We start from the raw sequence: 13,260 nt of genomic DNA, 5'->3' as shown, positions 1-13,260 counted from the left end.
GCCACGCCCCCACCATCAGTCCCCGGTGTCAGCGCGGTTGTTGCCATCCTCGTCTTCTCCTCTCAAAGGTCTATTCTTCTCCTCGCATCGCCCTGTCTTCGCCCTGTCCCTGCTAGCAGCTCTGTTCTCCTCGTCGTTCCGAGCGTGTCTACTTGGCTGTCTTTTCTTCGCAAGTCACCTCTGTTTTACTGTACAGTATTGCAAAACAAACGCTACCTAAATTATTAATGTTATGATTATGAAAGATGAACAATTTTGGTGCACATGGTTTTTGTGATTGGAGAGTATGTGGACCTTGCTGCTTGGTTACTTTCTCTATATATAAAGAAAAACTTTCATTCAATCATATCAAACATTAATGCTTCAATTGCATTCAAAAAAGCAGTGTGTGAAAGGACCTTATTATAACTGTGTTTAATTTGCATTGGATCCATATGTATATATATATATATATATATATATATATATATATATATATATATATATATATATATAAATCTTCACCCAATTATTGAGGTGATCTTGTCAATACTCTATGGCTATTCCTCATTACAAATATATATTAAGATTTTGATGTTGAATGTCATGGAAAAAAGAATTGTAGAATAATATTACTTGTACAGATTAAGTACATTTGTACATGTTCATTAACAACCAAACACAAAGAGAAATGAATAAAAATTCTTTTGACTTTTAATTTTATTTTATTCACAAATTAAAGAGTAACTTATTTATTTATTTGTTTATAATATTAACAAAAATATTTTTAAAGATATATCACACAAATAAAATTATTCCAACTCAAAATTACATAAATATTATAAACTAATATTGGTTACACGTCATATCCTAAATACCTCTATGTAAATTGAATCAAATTGATTCGATTTATACTATAAAAATGTTTAGATCTATAAATAAATATAAGTAAATTAGTTAATTTTTATTGGATTTCATTGTTGTTATACTATAAATAATTTTATTATATACATATATATATATATATATATATATATATATATATATATATATATATATATATATATATATCGTATGATTTCATTATATAAAAGTGTTTAGGACATAGCGTATAACTAATTCTGATTTATAATATTTGTGTAATTTTGAGTTAGAATAATTTTATTTGTGTGATTTATCTTATTTTTAACCTGTAATAAATTACTTTAATTTAGAAACCATACATAATGAAAATATGTCGAGTTCAGTTACATCTTCTTAGATGAGATGATTTTATTATTGTTTACTCAATTTTATTTTAAATATGTAAAAAAAAAAGAGTTATTAATCTTAAATTTAATATAAATTTTGTTGGACTTAAAATATGAAACAATGCATATGTGCATTCTATTTTACAATAAAATTTAATTTTTATTTAGATAAATTAAAGGTCATCCAACGACTCTGATTTTTGCTTGTTAGCATTATAGATGGCAGTAGTTTTGTTAATTTTACAAAATATAGATGCACTGTTATTAATTATAAAATAATCTTATATCAACATTTAATTATCATATGGCAACATCTCAATAAAAAAAAAAAACTATTTTTATTATTTATACTGATAATATCTCAAACTGTACTTTTCAATTATTCACTCATCACTGGATATAAAAGCAATTATTATATTCAATATTCTGTTCCAGTCCATTTCCCAGCAATAGTCTTATCGAGCCAACAATTATTAAGTTTAGATGTATTTTCACCGTTTTCAATTTTAATAAGAGTAAACTATATGTTTGTACTTACAAAATATTTTTTAGGGTAAAAAACCCAAATAAACCAGGCTGAGAATTTTTTTACCCAAATCAGCCAAAATGAAAATTTTTTCAGTAATCAACCAATGACCATTTAAATGTAATTCGAATCAACATGATTCGAACTTGGATTGCATGTAATTCGAATCATATAGATTCGAATTACTCACTGACACTCAAAGCAACATAATTCGAATTCAGCTAATTCGAATTAGGCAGCAACATGTAATTCGAATCAAGTTGATTCGAACTACTTCCATGCATGCCATTCAACGTAATTCGAAGTGGATTAATTCGAACTACACCTGAATATTTTTTTAAAATTTTTTAATAAATTTATTTAAATTATACCAAAAAAAATATTTTATTATATACAAAATAATTTAAAAAAATGGCTTAAAAGATGTTAGGAGTACTATAAAAATTTGTAATGTCCTAATGACTTAGGATATTAAAGAAATACTCTACATAGTCAACATTAATTTAAAAATTAAAATAAATATAGTTATAACCAGTATTTACCTAAATTACAAGAATATTACAAACTTTTATAGTACTCTTAATATTTTTTAAGCCATTTTTTTAAAATTGTTTTGCATAGAAAATGGCTTAAAATACCCTTTGTTCTATGGAAAACAATTTTTAAAAAAATGACTTAAAAAATGTTAAGAGTACTATAAAAGTTTGTAATGTCCTAATGACTTAGGATATTAAAGAAATACTCTACATAGTCAACAATAATTTAAAAATTAAAATAAATATAGTTATAACCCGTATTTACCTAAAATACTAGAATATTACAAACTTTTATAGTACTACTAATATTTTTTTAAGCCATTTTTTTAAAATTGTTTTGCATAGAAAATGGCTTAAAATGGCTTAAAATGCCCTTTGTTCTATGCAAAATAATTTAAAAAAAGGCTTAAAAAATGTTAGGAATATTATAAAAATTTGTAATATTCTAATAATTTAGATAAATACTGGTTATAATTATATTTATTTTAATTTTTAAATTATTATTGACTATGTAGAGTATTTCTTTAATGTTCTAAGTCATTAGGACATTACAAATTTTTATAGTACTCATAATATTTTTTAAGCCATTTTTTTAAAAATTGTTTCGCATAAAATAAAGGGCATTTTAAGCCATTTTAAGCTATTTTAAGCTATTTTCTATGCAAAATAATTTAAAATAAAATGGCTTAAAAAATGTTAGGAGTATTATAAAAGTTTGTAATATTCTAGTATTTTAGGTAAATACGGATTATAACTATATTTATTTTAATTTTTAAATTATTATTGACTATGTAGAGTATTTTTTTAATGTCCTAAGTCATTAGGACATTACAAACTTTTATAGTAATCCTAACATTTTTTAAGCCATCTTTTTAAAAATTGTTTTCCATAGAATAAAGGGCATTTTAAGCCATTTTAAGCTATTTTCTATGCAAAACAATTAAAAAAATGACTTAAAAAATGTTAGAAATACTATAAAAGTTTGTAATATTCTAGTAATTTAGGTAAATACTGGTTATAACTATATTTATTTTAATTTTTAAATTATTGTTGACTATGTAGAGTATTTCTTTAATATCTTAAGTCATTAGGACATTACAAATTTTTATAGTACTCCTAACATCTTTTAAGCCATTTTTTTAAATTATTTTGTATATAATAAAATATTTTTTTGGTATAATTTAAATAAATTTATTAAAAAAATTTTAAAAAAATATTCAGGTGTAGTTCGAATTAATCCACTTCGAATTACGTTGAATGGCATGCATGAAAGTAGTTCGAATCAACTTGATTCGAATTACATGTTGCTGCCTAATTCGAATTAGCTGAATTCGAATTATGTTGCTTTGAATGTCAGTGAGTAATTCGAATCTATATGATTCGAATTACATGCAATTCAAATTCGAATCATGTTGATTCGAATTACATTTAAATGGTCATTGGTTGATTACTGAAAAAATTTTCATTTTGGCTGATTTGGGTAAAAAAATTCTCAGCTTGGTTTATTTGGGTTTTTTACCCTATTTTTTATTAATATCTAAATATTAATTTTATTAATGGATATGTTTTTTTTAGCATTTTGAATTTCATAGGTAAAAATAATTGTTCACTCGTTTTTCATAGCGATATATATAGTTGATTTATCAATGTTTTAAATGTTAATGGGTAGAAATTTACTAATCATGATTAATGACCTAGTATTCTTGTCGCTCTTTAATATTATTTCTTTATCTTTTTACTTTTTAATTTTTTAAAAAAAAAACGTAGTAGTTATATCTAGTAAAATAACATAAATTCTTTAATAAATATTAATTACATTAATAGTGTTTAATAAAATCTAATTTATAATTAAAACATTTATTAAAATATAAAATTATAATAATTTTTTTAAATTTAAAAAAGTATAAATAAACCAGATATAAAAGTATCTTCATGGATTTATCGAATATAAAATATTAACTTGTATTTTAAAAAATAAAAATATCTTTCTAATAAATAATTAAGTATTACCAAATCGACACCATGGTCTTACATGTTTTTTCTTCTTTTTTGAGAGGGAAATAAGGGCATGGCTAAGAATTAAGATCAACTGAAAAATCGTCCTTGAACCTAATAAGGATATCATAAGTTGGAATGTCACCCTCCAAAGTGAGTCATAACCACTCTCAGTCAACTTTTGAAGGCACCATGTTTGTATTTTTTCGGTAAGTTTGAATGTTTTATTTATTTATTTATTTTTTTACATAGATTAGACAGTTCTAATTTTAAGCATTGCAACGTCAGAAACTCGCCCACACTACATACTCATCATACACACAACATTTTAAGGGAGATTTCATCTACTATATATTTGGCTTTGTCAAGTTTCGAAAATTTTAATTCCGGGTTCAGTATATTAAGTATATATTTTAGGTTTTTTTTGTTTTTGTTTAATTTTATTGTATCTTTCAGTCGGTCGATAGGTTAATGACTAATCTGTTGTGAATTAGAATTTTATTTAAGGGTTTGTTCCTGACCAATGAATTTTAATTAGATTTTTTTATTATTATTATTAGTTGTCACGGTATCCCTCAACTATGCAGATCAAAGATTAATCCACCGTGAATATGAGTTCTATTAAAAAGTCTGTTGCTGATCAATACGTTATTGTATGTACAAGATAAAATCTAAACCCCAAACATCATCACTCGACCAAACTAAGTTGGTTAGTTCCATTTAAGTTTTTATTTATTTATTTATTTATTTTGGATAAAGCCATTTAGGTTTTATTTTTTTGGTAAAAAGCCATTTAGGGTTTTATTACTATTATGTTCCATCATAGTTTAGCTCATGGTTGTTATTAGCCCAACTCCACTAGCTAGTCTATCTATAAATTGGGCAGCATAACAAAATTAGTAGACCCAATTTATATATTGTGGATCAACCGTTCCAATTTATATACATGTCCGACCAAAAAAAAATCTGTGTATCATCTTTTGAACCAAAAAAATTAATAGTTAGACATGGGTCATTTTGTATGAATAATTTTATTCATAAAGCTTTTAATACATAAAAGCAAAAAAAAAAAAAATTCAATACATTAACAAATCGGTTAAAGTGACAGATACTCTTTAATTTTCTCTTAACGATACAAGAATCAAACATTTTTCAATTAACTAATAAATAACAAAACAACTAAAAAAAATTGATATATTTAGATTCAACAACTCAATTCCTTTCGTCTAGTTCCGAAGTTGAGAAAGAGCATTCATGTTTTGTAACTTGTTATAAACCACATGCCAACCAGCTTGTGTAGGGTGAAAAAGGTCCCAAAAGAAAGCTGTTTTAGGGTTTTCACAAACCTTATACTTCTTCACATTGTTGTTATCAACATCTCCACAAGTAAAACCTTGGCTTGTTCCTAAGCAACATGGGATTAACTCATTGTGAAGGTTGTAGGTTTTAGGGTGGTTAAGGACTGAGGTAAAAGAGTCAAAGAGGTCAATGATTAAGAAACCACCCTTGTAACTTTGTTTCAGTTCGGTTATGGATTGGTTCAAGAGGTTGTTGTGGATAGCAACAAGGTTGTTGAAGGTTTCATTGCATTTTTGGAATGAAGATGTTGATGTGATTAGAGGGAGGCATCCAAGTGGTTGTAGGCCACCAATTGCAACTTTTTTCACTCCCAAGTTCTTGATTCGGATTAGGTCTTTGGTAGTTTGATTAATCACTGAGGCAATGAATGATGGAAAACCCTAAAAAAAATTAAAAATAGTAAGAAGTCAATAATAAAATTTATTTATCTTCAATTACCGTCGCAAAAAAAATAAAGAAAATAAGATTGATTTGTCTAAAATTCGTCTAAAATATATCATAATAAGTAAAAACTTGATAAATAAATGTATACTAAAAAATTATCGAAAAATTGTTTGGCAAAAAGGATTTCGAACAAAATTTTAGATAAAATATAAATTAACAACAAAAACTTTTGAAATAGAAAAAAATTATCCAAATTTTATTTAAAATAAAATATCTATCTTTAATTCATTCAAAATTTATCTTAATTTTATCCCAAAATTCATCTGATTTTTAGTATTGTTTAGAACACTAATCAAGTCTTAAAAGAGTTTAAATTTCTAATATCTAATATTCATCAATTAATACATGTTATACATAAGTAAAAGTGGTTGAATGCTTGAATTTTATATCAATCATCTAAAAACAACTAGTTTATTTTGTGGTAGGCCATAATTGAATATATATCACTGTTTATAAAATTTTTTTTTGTTTGCTTGAATGGACAAAAATTTGTTGAAAAAATTTATTAATTAGAACGATGTTACATTCTTCATTTTTTTTTTAAAAATATTTTATATATGCTTGGCATAGTAGCAAGTGTCATCATATCTAGGAATGACTATGGAAATCTATTATATTATACTTTATTATTTTTTAGCCTTAGATATTCAAGTATGGTACTTGTTTGATAGAAGTGGGTAAGCTAGAAATTCTAACAAATTTGGGACCACATATAATACTAGTACTTTTTAATAACCAAAATCTGTTTTTTTTTTTATAACCATATATATATGGTTTAATTATTTATAAATTTAATCACTTAATTAAGCTAATTGAATTATTATAGATCAGAGTTTTTATTTATTCAATATTTAATTTGATTGTCAAAAGTCTAGGTTTATTGTAAGAGTCAAGAGATAATAAGTTTTGGTGAAGTATATATAAAGACCAAATTTAAATTACAGATTTACCCCTATTATTATATAAACATAAAGTTTCCACACAAATTAAAAAAAGAATATCTAGTTAATTTAATTAATTACCTGGATAGAGCCATTTATGGTAAGGTAATAATTGTAGTCATTTCCAGCAACAGAGACATATGCAATGGAGTTGCTGAGATCAGAGGCAGTGTACACATTTTCTTTGATGAGTTTTTCAAAGAAATCAATTTGGATTGTCATATTTGGATTTTTAGATGTTGTGTTGAAGACACCTGTGCCACCATAAGCAAAATTCATTCCATATTTCAAATTATTTGGCATCATTTTTCTCAAGTTGTATGGCACTGGTGATTTCAACCCCAAATACTTGGCTGCATATACATAAAAAAATGAATTAATTAAAAATTATTAATAATCGGTAAAGGCTAGAATAGGATATATAGAATAAATTATTAGAAACATAATTATTCATATATTTTTTATTAGTTTACATTTTTAAAAAAAAATAATTTTAAGATATATTATTAAAATTTGTATGATAGAAAGGTCTAGATTTCGATTCTCGTTGATCTCAAAAACAAAATTTAGCATAAAAAATAGTGTTATAATAATATGTTTTTGGAATTTGTACAAATTTTTCATTTTTTTTTTTTGAAAAAAACAAAGATCAAATTTTAATAAAAAAATAAAAAATATTATTTAAGCTCATTAAAAAAATTTAATAGAGCTGACATTATATAACGGTAATGCTTTTTTTTACGATCGGTCGCTAAATGTAATTTAGTTATTGATTTAGTAATTAATATTTTTTTATTTTAAAAATTTTATACCAATCACTAAATTAGTCGCTATTAACAACTAAATTTTTTGGTCGTTAAAATCTTTTGCTATTCTAATATTTTTTGTAGTGATGGTAGAAATATAAAGAGAGAAGTATGGTGTTAAAAACCTGATCAATAGTTGATAGTTGATACCACGTGAGAATTGAGATTAATTAATTAAAAGTGAATATGCATTCAGGAACAATATTATATATTATATTGCATGTGATCTAGGACAGATCAAAACGTGAAACATTATTACATGAATATTTAATTCTTTTAATTTTCCTTTTTTGAAAATGATAATTTAAAATTTTATTAGCAAAAGAGAACTTCACAAAAATCATGCTACAGATGCATAAAATCTTATAGACAATATCACAAGAAAGAAAAAGTAACAAGCCAGCACAGAAATATACCAATATTATCACCAACCCCACCATTTTAATATTTCATTAACTTTAATTATTAGTAATGAGAACTAATATACAAGCAGTTAAACCAACGCATCTAAATTCCAAAAAGCATCACTTTCCTTGATTAAGTAAGCAAAGTAATTAAGGATATAATATAAAATTAGTTTATATATACTTTTTGTATTAGTAAGAGAAATTGTGCTTCAAATAATTTTTATTAATTTAAGATTAAATTTTAAATTAAATTAATAAAAATTTGAATTTGAAAACTACTTAGATCACGAAATAAATTAAAATTAAATATTAGATAAATTTATCTTTCTTTTCAATTGTTATGAATTTAACTTATTAAAATTGAGATAAAATAGATTTGCTTTAATTTCAAAACACTAACTTATAAAAGTAAGCAATAAAATAGATTTGCTTTAATTTCAAAACACTAACTTATAAAAGTAAGCAATTTTTTATTTTTATAAATTATTTAAAAAATTTATTCTTGAACGAATAAAAAACTTGTAATATACCATTTTTATATCAAAAAATAAACATGAATATTTATAAAATAGATAGTACATTAATATTAAATCGAATAGATTCTTATATATATATAAAGAGACCATCATAGTTTTTTTTATAAATAGATAACTCGAACCCGCAATTTTTAAAAAGTATAAAAAGAGTATGACATTTAAACTATAACTCGTTGATACGAGACAATCATAGTTCTTCAAACAAAATTAAAGTGAAGAAATAATATATATATTTCAAATTTCTAGTCACTCTAAATCATTTTTGATAACTTAATTAATTAGTCAAATTTGTAATAGTAAGTACGGTACTTACCAATGTAATCGGAGAAAACTCTGCCGTCGGAGAATCTTCCGGCGGGTTTACCGGGAAAGGTGATGCCATAAGGCTGTTTCCATGAACCCGGTTGATCTTTTCTTGTGTTCCCAGCATCAACATATGAATCTCCGAAAACAAACAACTTTGTTGGACCATAATGTCGCACCCTTGCCTCAGCTTGCAACCCTATATGTCCTATCATAATTAATCAATAATACTTAATAATTAAAACTCTATTATTAATTTTATCTGTTGATGAGTTCTTCATGAACTAGTCAAGCATAATTAATACATGAAATGATGAAACCAAGTCATAAATATATAATCTACTTATCATTCATTCAAGTGTTACTCTTTCTATACAAAAATAATTAAGTCTTTTTTTATTAATTTAGACAAAAAAAAAGTAATACTGGTCTCTAGATAATAATAATAATAATAATAATAATAATAATAATAATAATAATAATAATAATAATAATAATAATAATAATAATAATAATAATAATACTTTTGATACCTGTATAAAAATATGATTGTTACTAATTAATTATGTATTTAAATTATTTTTTAATTAATAAAACAAAAAATGCATATTTAGTTGACAAGAAAATATTAATATCAAAACAGTATTTATTATAAGATGGAAACTCAGATGTAGTCGACTTCATGTGAAATTGATAGCTGTTAGTCAAATCAGTTAAATCATCTAACGACTTTCAATTATTAACTTTACATGAAGTCGACTGCACCTGAATTTCCACCTTATTATAAAGGATGTAAATAGTTTCGATAAAAAAAAATAATCGTACCTGAGAGAAATATAAGTGTGAGGAAGAAGAAAAAGAGTTGCTTGGGTAACTCCATGATGAATGAATTGAATATGAAGAAGCTAAGAGTAGGGTTGGTTCCAATGCTACTTTTTAATTAATGAAGTTAGAATTATATATATTTAGAAGGAATGATGATTATATATGTTTGTTGAGAGAGAAAGGAGGAATGAGCTTATAGTGGCTTGATGAATTGAAGCATGGAGACATGGGTTTTTATAGTGACGAGAATGAAAATGTTATAACATATAATTAATGATGACAATTGACAACGCCAATTCAATATTTTAATAAGAATAATGTGTTTAAATTTGTCGTTGAGCTATATGGTTTAAAGTTTAAACACGGAAGGAAAATAAAGGGGAAGAATAGTCTAAAAGCATGGCCTAGTCCATTATGACCACCAATTAGAAAAAAATAATAATAAAAAAAATTAAAAATATTATTTATATACCGACTAAAATTAGTTATCAAAATTAGTTATCATGTATTGTATGTATATAAATACATGTATAATTTAATTTATTTTTAATATATATTTTATACAGTTAAATTTAATAATTGATTTTCTAAAAATTTTTTTTTTAATTATGAAAATTTTAAATAAATTTTTTTTCTTAAGCTTAAAAAAAGTGTAACTTGTGTATTTTCTCTAAAAAAATTAATATTTAATTAAAAAATTTTTACTAAAAAATAATAATATATAAATAAAAAATTTTAAATATACTAATATATTAATATTTTAATAATTTTTAATTATTAATTTTAGTTATATATATTATATTTTATATAATTAAGATTAACAAATAAAAATGATTAAAATATTAATATACCAGTACCCTTAAAATTTAAAAGTTTTTCATATAGATAGAAGGAGAAAGTCAAGGGTAAAAATTAAAGTACACTGTAATCGTTGAATTGAAAAGGAATGTAATATTTGATGCTCATTAATTAACTATCTCCAATGCCACGTAAGCAAGGCAACTGAACATTCAAAATGTCGATAAATATATGGATAAAGCTAAGCTATACTACGCGGAACATGTGCTTCAAATTAAAATTAGGGCTGCGTTTTGTGGTCATCAATGGCATACCCTGTATAGAACAAGTCATCATTTTAATGTTCATGGATTTTAGATTGGTGATTATTATATGATAAACGCGTAACTAATATATAATCATTTATATTTTTTATTAATTTAAATTTTTAAAATAAAAAAATTAATAACATAATATCAAAGAATTAATTATTTAAATATTTAAAGTTTAATTTTTATTAATTATAAAAAAATTGATATAATAAAAATAAATGAAATAACAAGAGAAAAAAATCTATACAAAATTTATGTAATTATAAAAGATATAACAAGTTGGACTATGCTACGCATCCAAGTATTTTTTCATCTGAAGTTTTATTCAAGTAGGTTCAGCACCAATAAAAACCACTCTCATTAAAAGAACGTCATTACACGCGCTTTATCTCCTTCTCCTCTCCCGCGCTTCTTCTTCTTTTTCTTTTAAATACACGTATATGCTATCTTCTTCTTCTTTCAAATTCACGTATACCTCCACCTCCACCTCCTTCTTATTCTTCTTCTTCTCCTCCTCTTTCGTTATTGTCATCACCAACAATTGCTAAATTAAATTGAATTGAATGGATGTATGTGTTCTAAATCTGAATTGAATTGATAATCTCTAAATCATAGACAGAGGTGTTTTGAATTTGATTTTATATAATAGATTATGTTTCGTTCATTTAGTACTACTATACAATTATTTCACCAAAGTTGTTTGAATTTGATTTTATATAATGGATTATGTTTCGTTCATTCAGTACTATACAATTGTTTCACCATGAGTACGTGTTTGGTTCATTATGCAGAAAGCTATTCGAATTTGAATTTATATATGGATAATGTTTCATTCATTTATTATTATATAATTATTTCACTATAATAACATGTTCGGTTTATTTCTGTTCTGCACAATTCAAAACTCTTCCTCCTCACCTTCTACTGCTTCTTCATCAGAGAGAGAAGGAAGAAAAGACAAAAAATACAGCAACAACAACAACAAAAGAATGGCGAAAAGGAGAAAACACTTGAAGAAGAAGGAACGCGAAAAAGAAGGAGGAGAATGAGGAGGAGGAGGAGGAATGCGAAGAAGAAGACGCTTCGTGCATAAACGAACGTGAGAAGAAGAAGAGAAAGAAATATGAGAAAAGAAGAAAACAGCAAAATACGCGTGACCTAAAATTGCTTGGATTAACTTGGATGCCAAAATTACTTAGATGTACAAAATATTTCTAACAAGTTATATAATATAAGACAACTTATAATATATGAATTGACTTTTTAAAATAATTTCAAAAACATTTTATTTATTTATTTATTTTGGGTATCCGCAGTTATGCTTGTTAGTTGACTTTTGCAGGATTATATTATATATTGAATTTATATTAAATAAGCGCTTTTTATTAAGTTATATAACTAAATAAGGGCTGCGCTATCCAGAGGTATTTATTACAAGTTTGAATTAGGAAATAATATTATATTATATATGAGAAATAAAGTTAATTAGTTATTTTCATGTTACTCTGGTTAATTAATTCCCAAATACTTCATTGTCGATCGCATGAGTTAGTTATTTGCTATTTTTTAAGGTCAACATATTTGGTTCTGGATTTTATCTTGTTTTTTTGTTCTGGTCGGGTATTTTTTTTTTTTTTTATATATATACGCCATATGATTGTTATTTGTGGCCTATCTCTTATTGAGAATCTCTTTTAGAAGGAAATATTGTCATTTCTCTTTTGTGTAGTTTTTAACCAAATTAAATAAATGAATTGGTCGATTATTCAAACCCCACACTAATATATAATAACACAACAAAATAAATAAACAATTTTTCTGAGCTACTTTCATTCTCAAATTCCAACTAACTTATAAAGAAAAAGAAAGAAAACTAAAGTACTTGTCCTGAATATTTGTTTTTCTACCAATAGAATGAATAGATGGTGTATATATAATTCTTAATCATTTTAAAAGTACATTTTGCCGGCTTATTCTAATAAACATTATTCACGTACTAAACTAATAATAAGCATTGTCATTAAGATACCACTTTAATAAAGACACTAAAAATATCTTTTTTTAAAGACGTTCATACATGTCATGTTATTATTAGATATCCTTATTAAACTGGTTAATAATTTATTTTTTATTATAAACCAAAACAAAAACGATTTATTATAGCAACAATAATAAACCCAATTATCTGTATTATAATTATTAGACCCGATTTGATTTGATCGAATTATACCATTTAAACCGAAT

General features: G+C 24.6%; 1 protein-coding gene across 2 annotated transcripts; it reads right to left on the bottom strand.

Moving 5' to 3' along the window:
• Nucleotides 1-5,293: 5,293 nt before the first annotated feature.
• LOC112728855 (GDSL esterase/lipase At5g03610-like) lies at nt 5,294-10,118 on the bottom strand. Of its 2 annotated transcripts, none has more exons than XM_025779167.3 (4): nt 9,908-10,118; nt 9,093-9,290; nt 7,112-7,383; nt 5,294-6,025 (listed from the first exon to the last, which is right to left on the bottom strand). In XM_025779167.3, exons 1-4 carry the CDS (start codon nt 9,960-9,962, stop codon nt 5,513-5,515), a joined length of 1,038 nt encoding a protein of 345 aa, XP_025634952.1. In that variant the 5' UTR covers nt 9,963-10,118; the 3' UTR covers nt 5,294-5,512. The 2 variants fall into 2 exon arrangements, with proteins under 2 accessions (XP_025634952.1, XP_025634953.1); XM_025779168.3 differs by having other exon boundaries at nt 9,093-9,281.
• Between the last annotated feature and the right edge of the window lie 3,142 nt (nt 10,119-13,260).

The sequence above is a fragment of the Arachis hypogaea genome, chromosome 12 (assembly GCF_003086295.3).
Source record: "Arachis hypogaea cultivar Tifrunner chromosome 12, arahy.Tifrunner.gnm2.J5K5, whole genome shotgun sequence".
Classification (NCBI taxonomy): domain Eukaryota; kingdom Viridiplantae; phylum Streptophyta; class Magnoliopsida; order Fabales; family Fabaceae; genus Arachis; species Arachis hypogaea.
The sequence above is the reverse complement of the archived record's forward strand: the minus strand, read 5'-3'. Positions and strand labels throughout refer to the sequence as shown.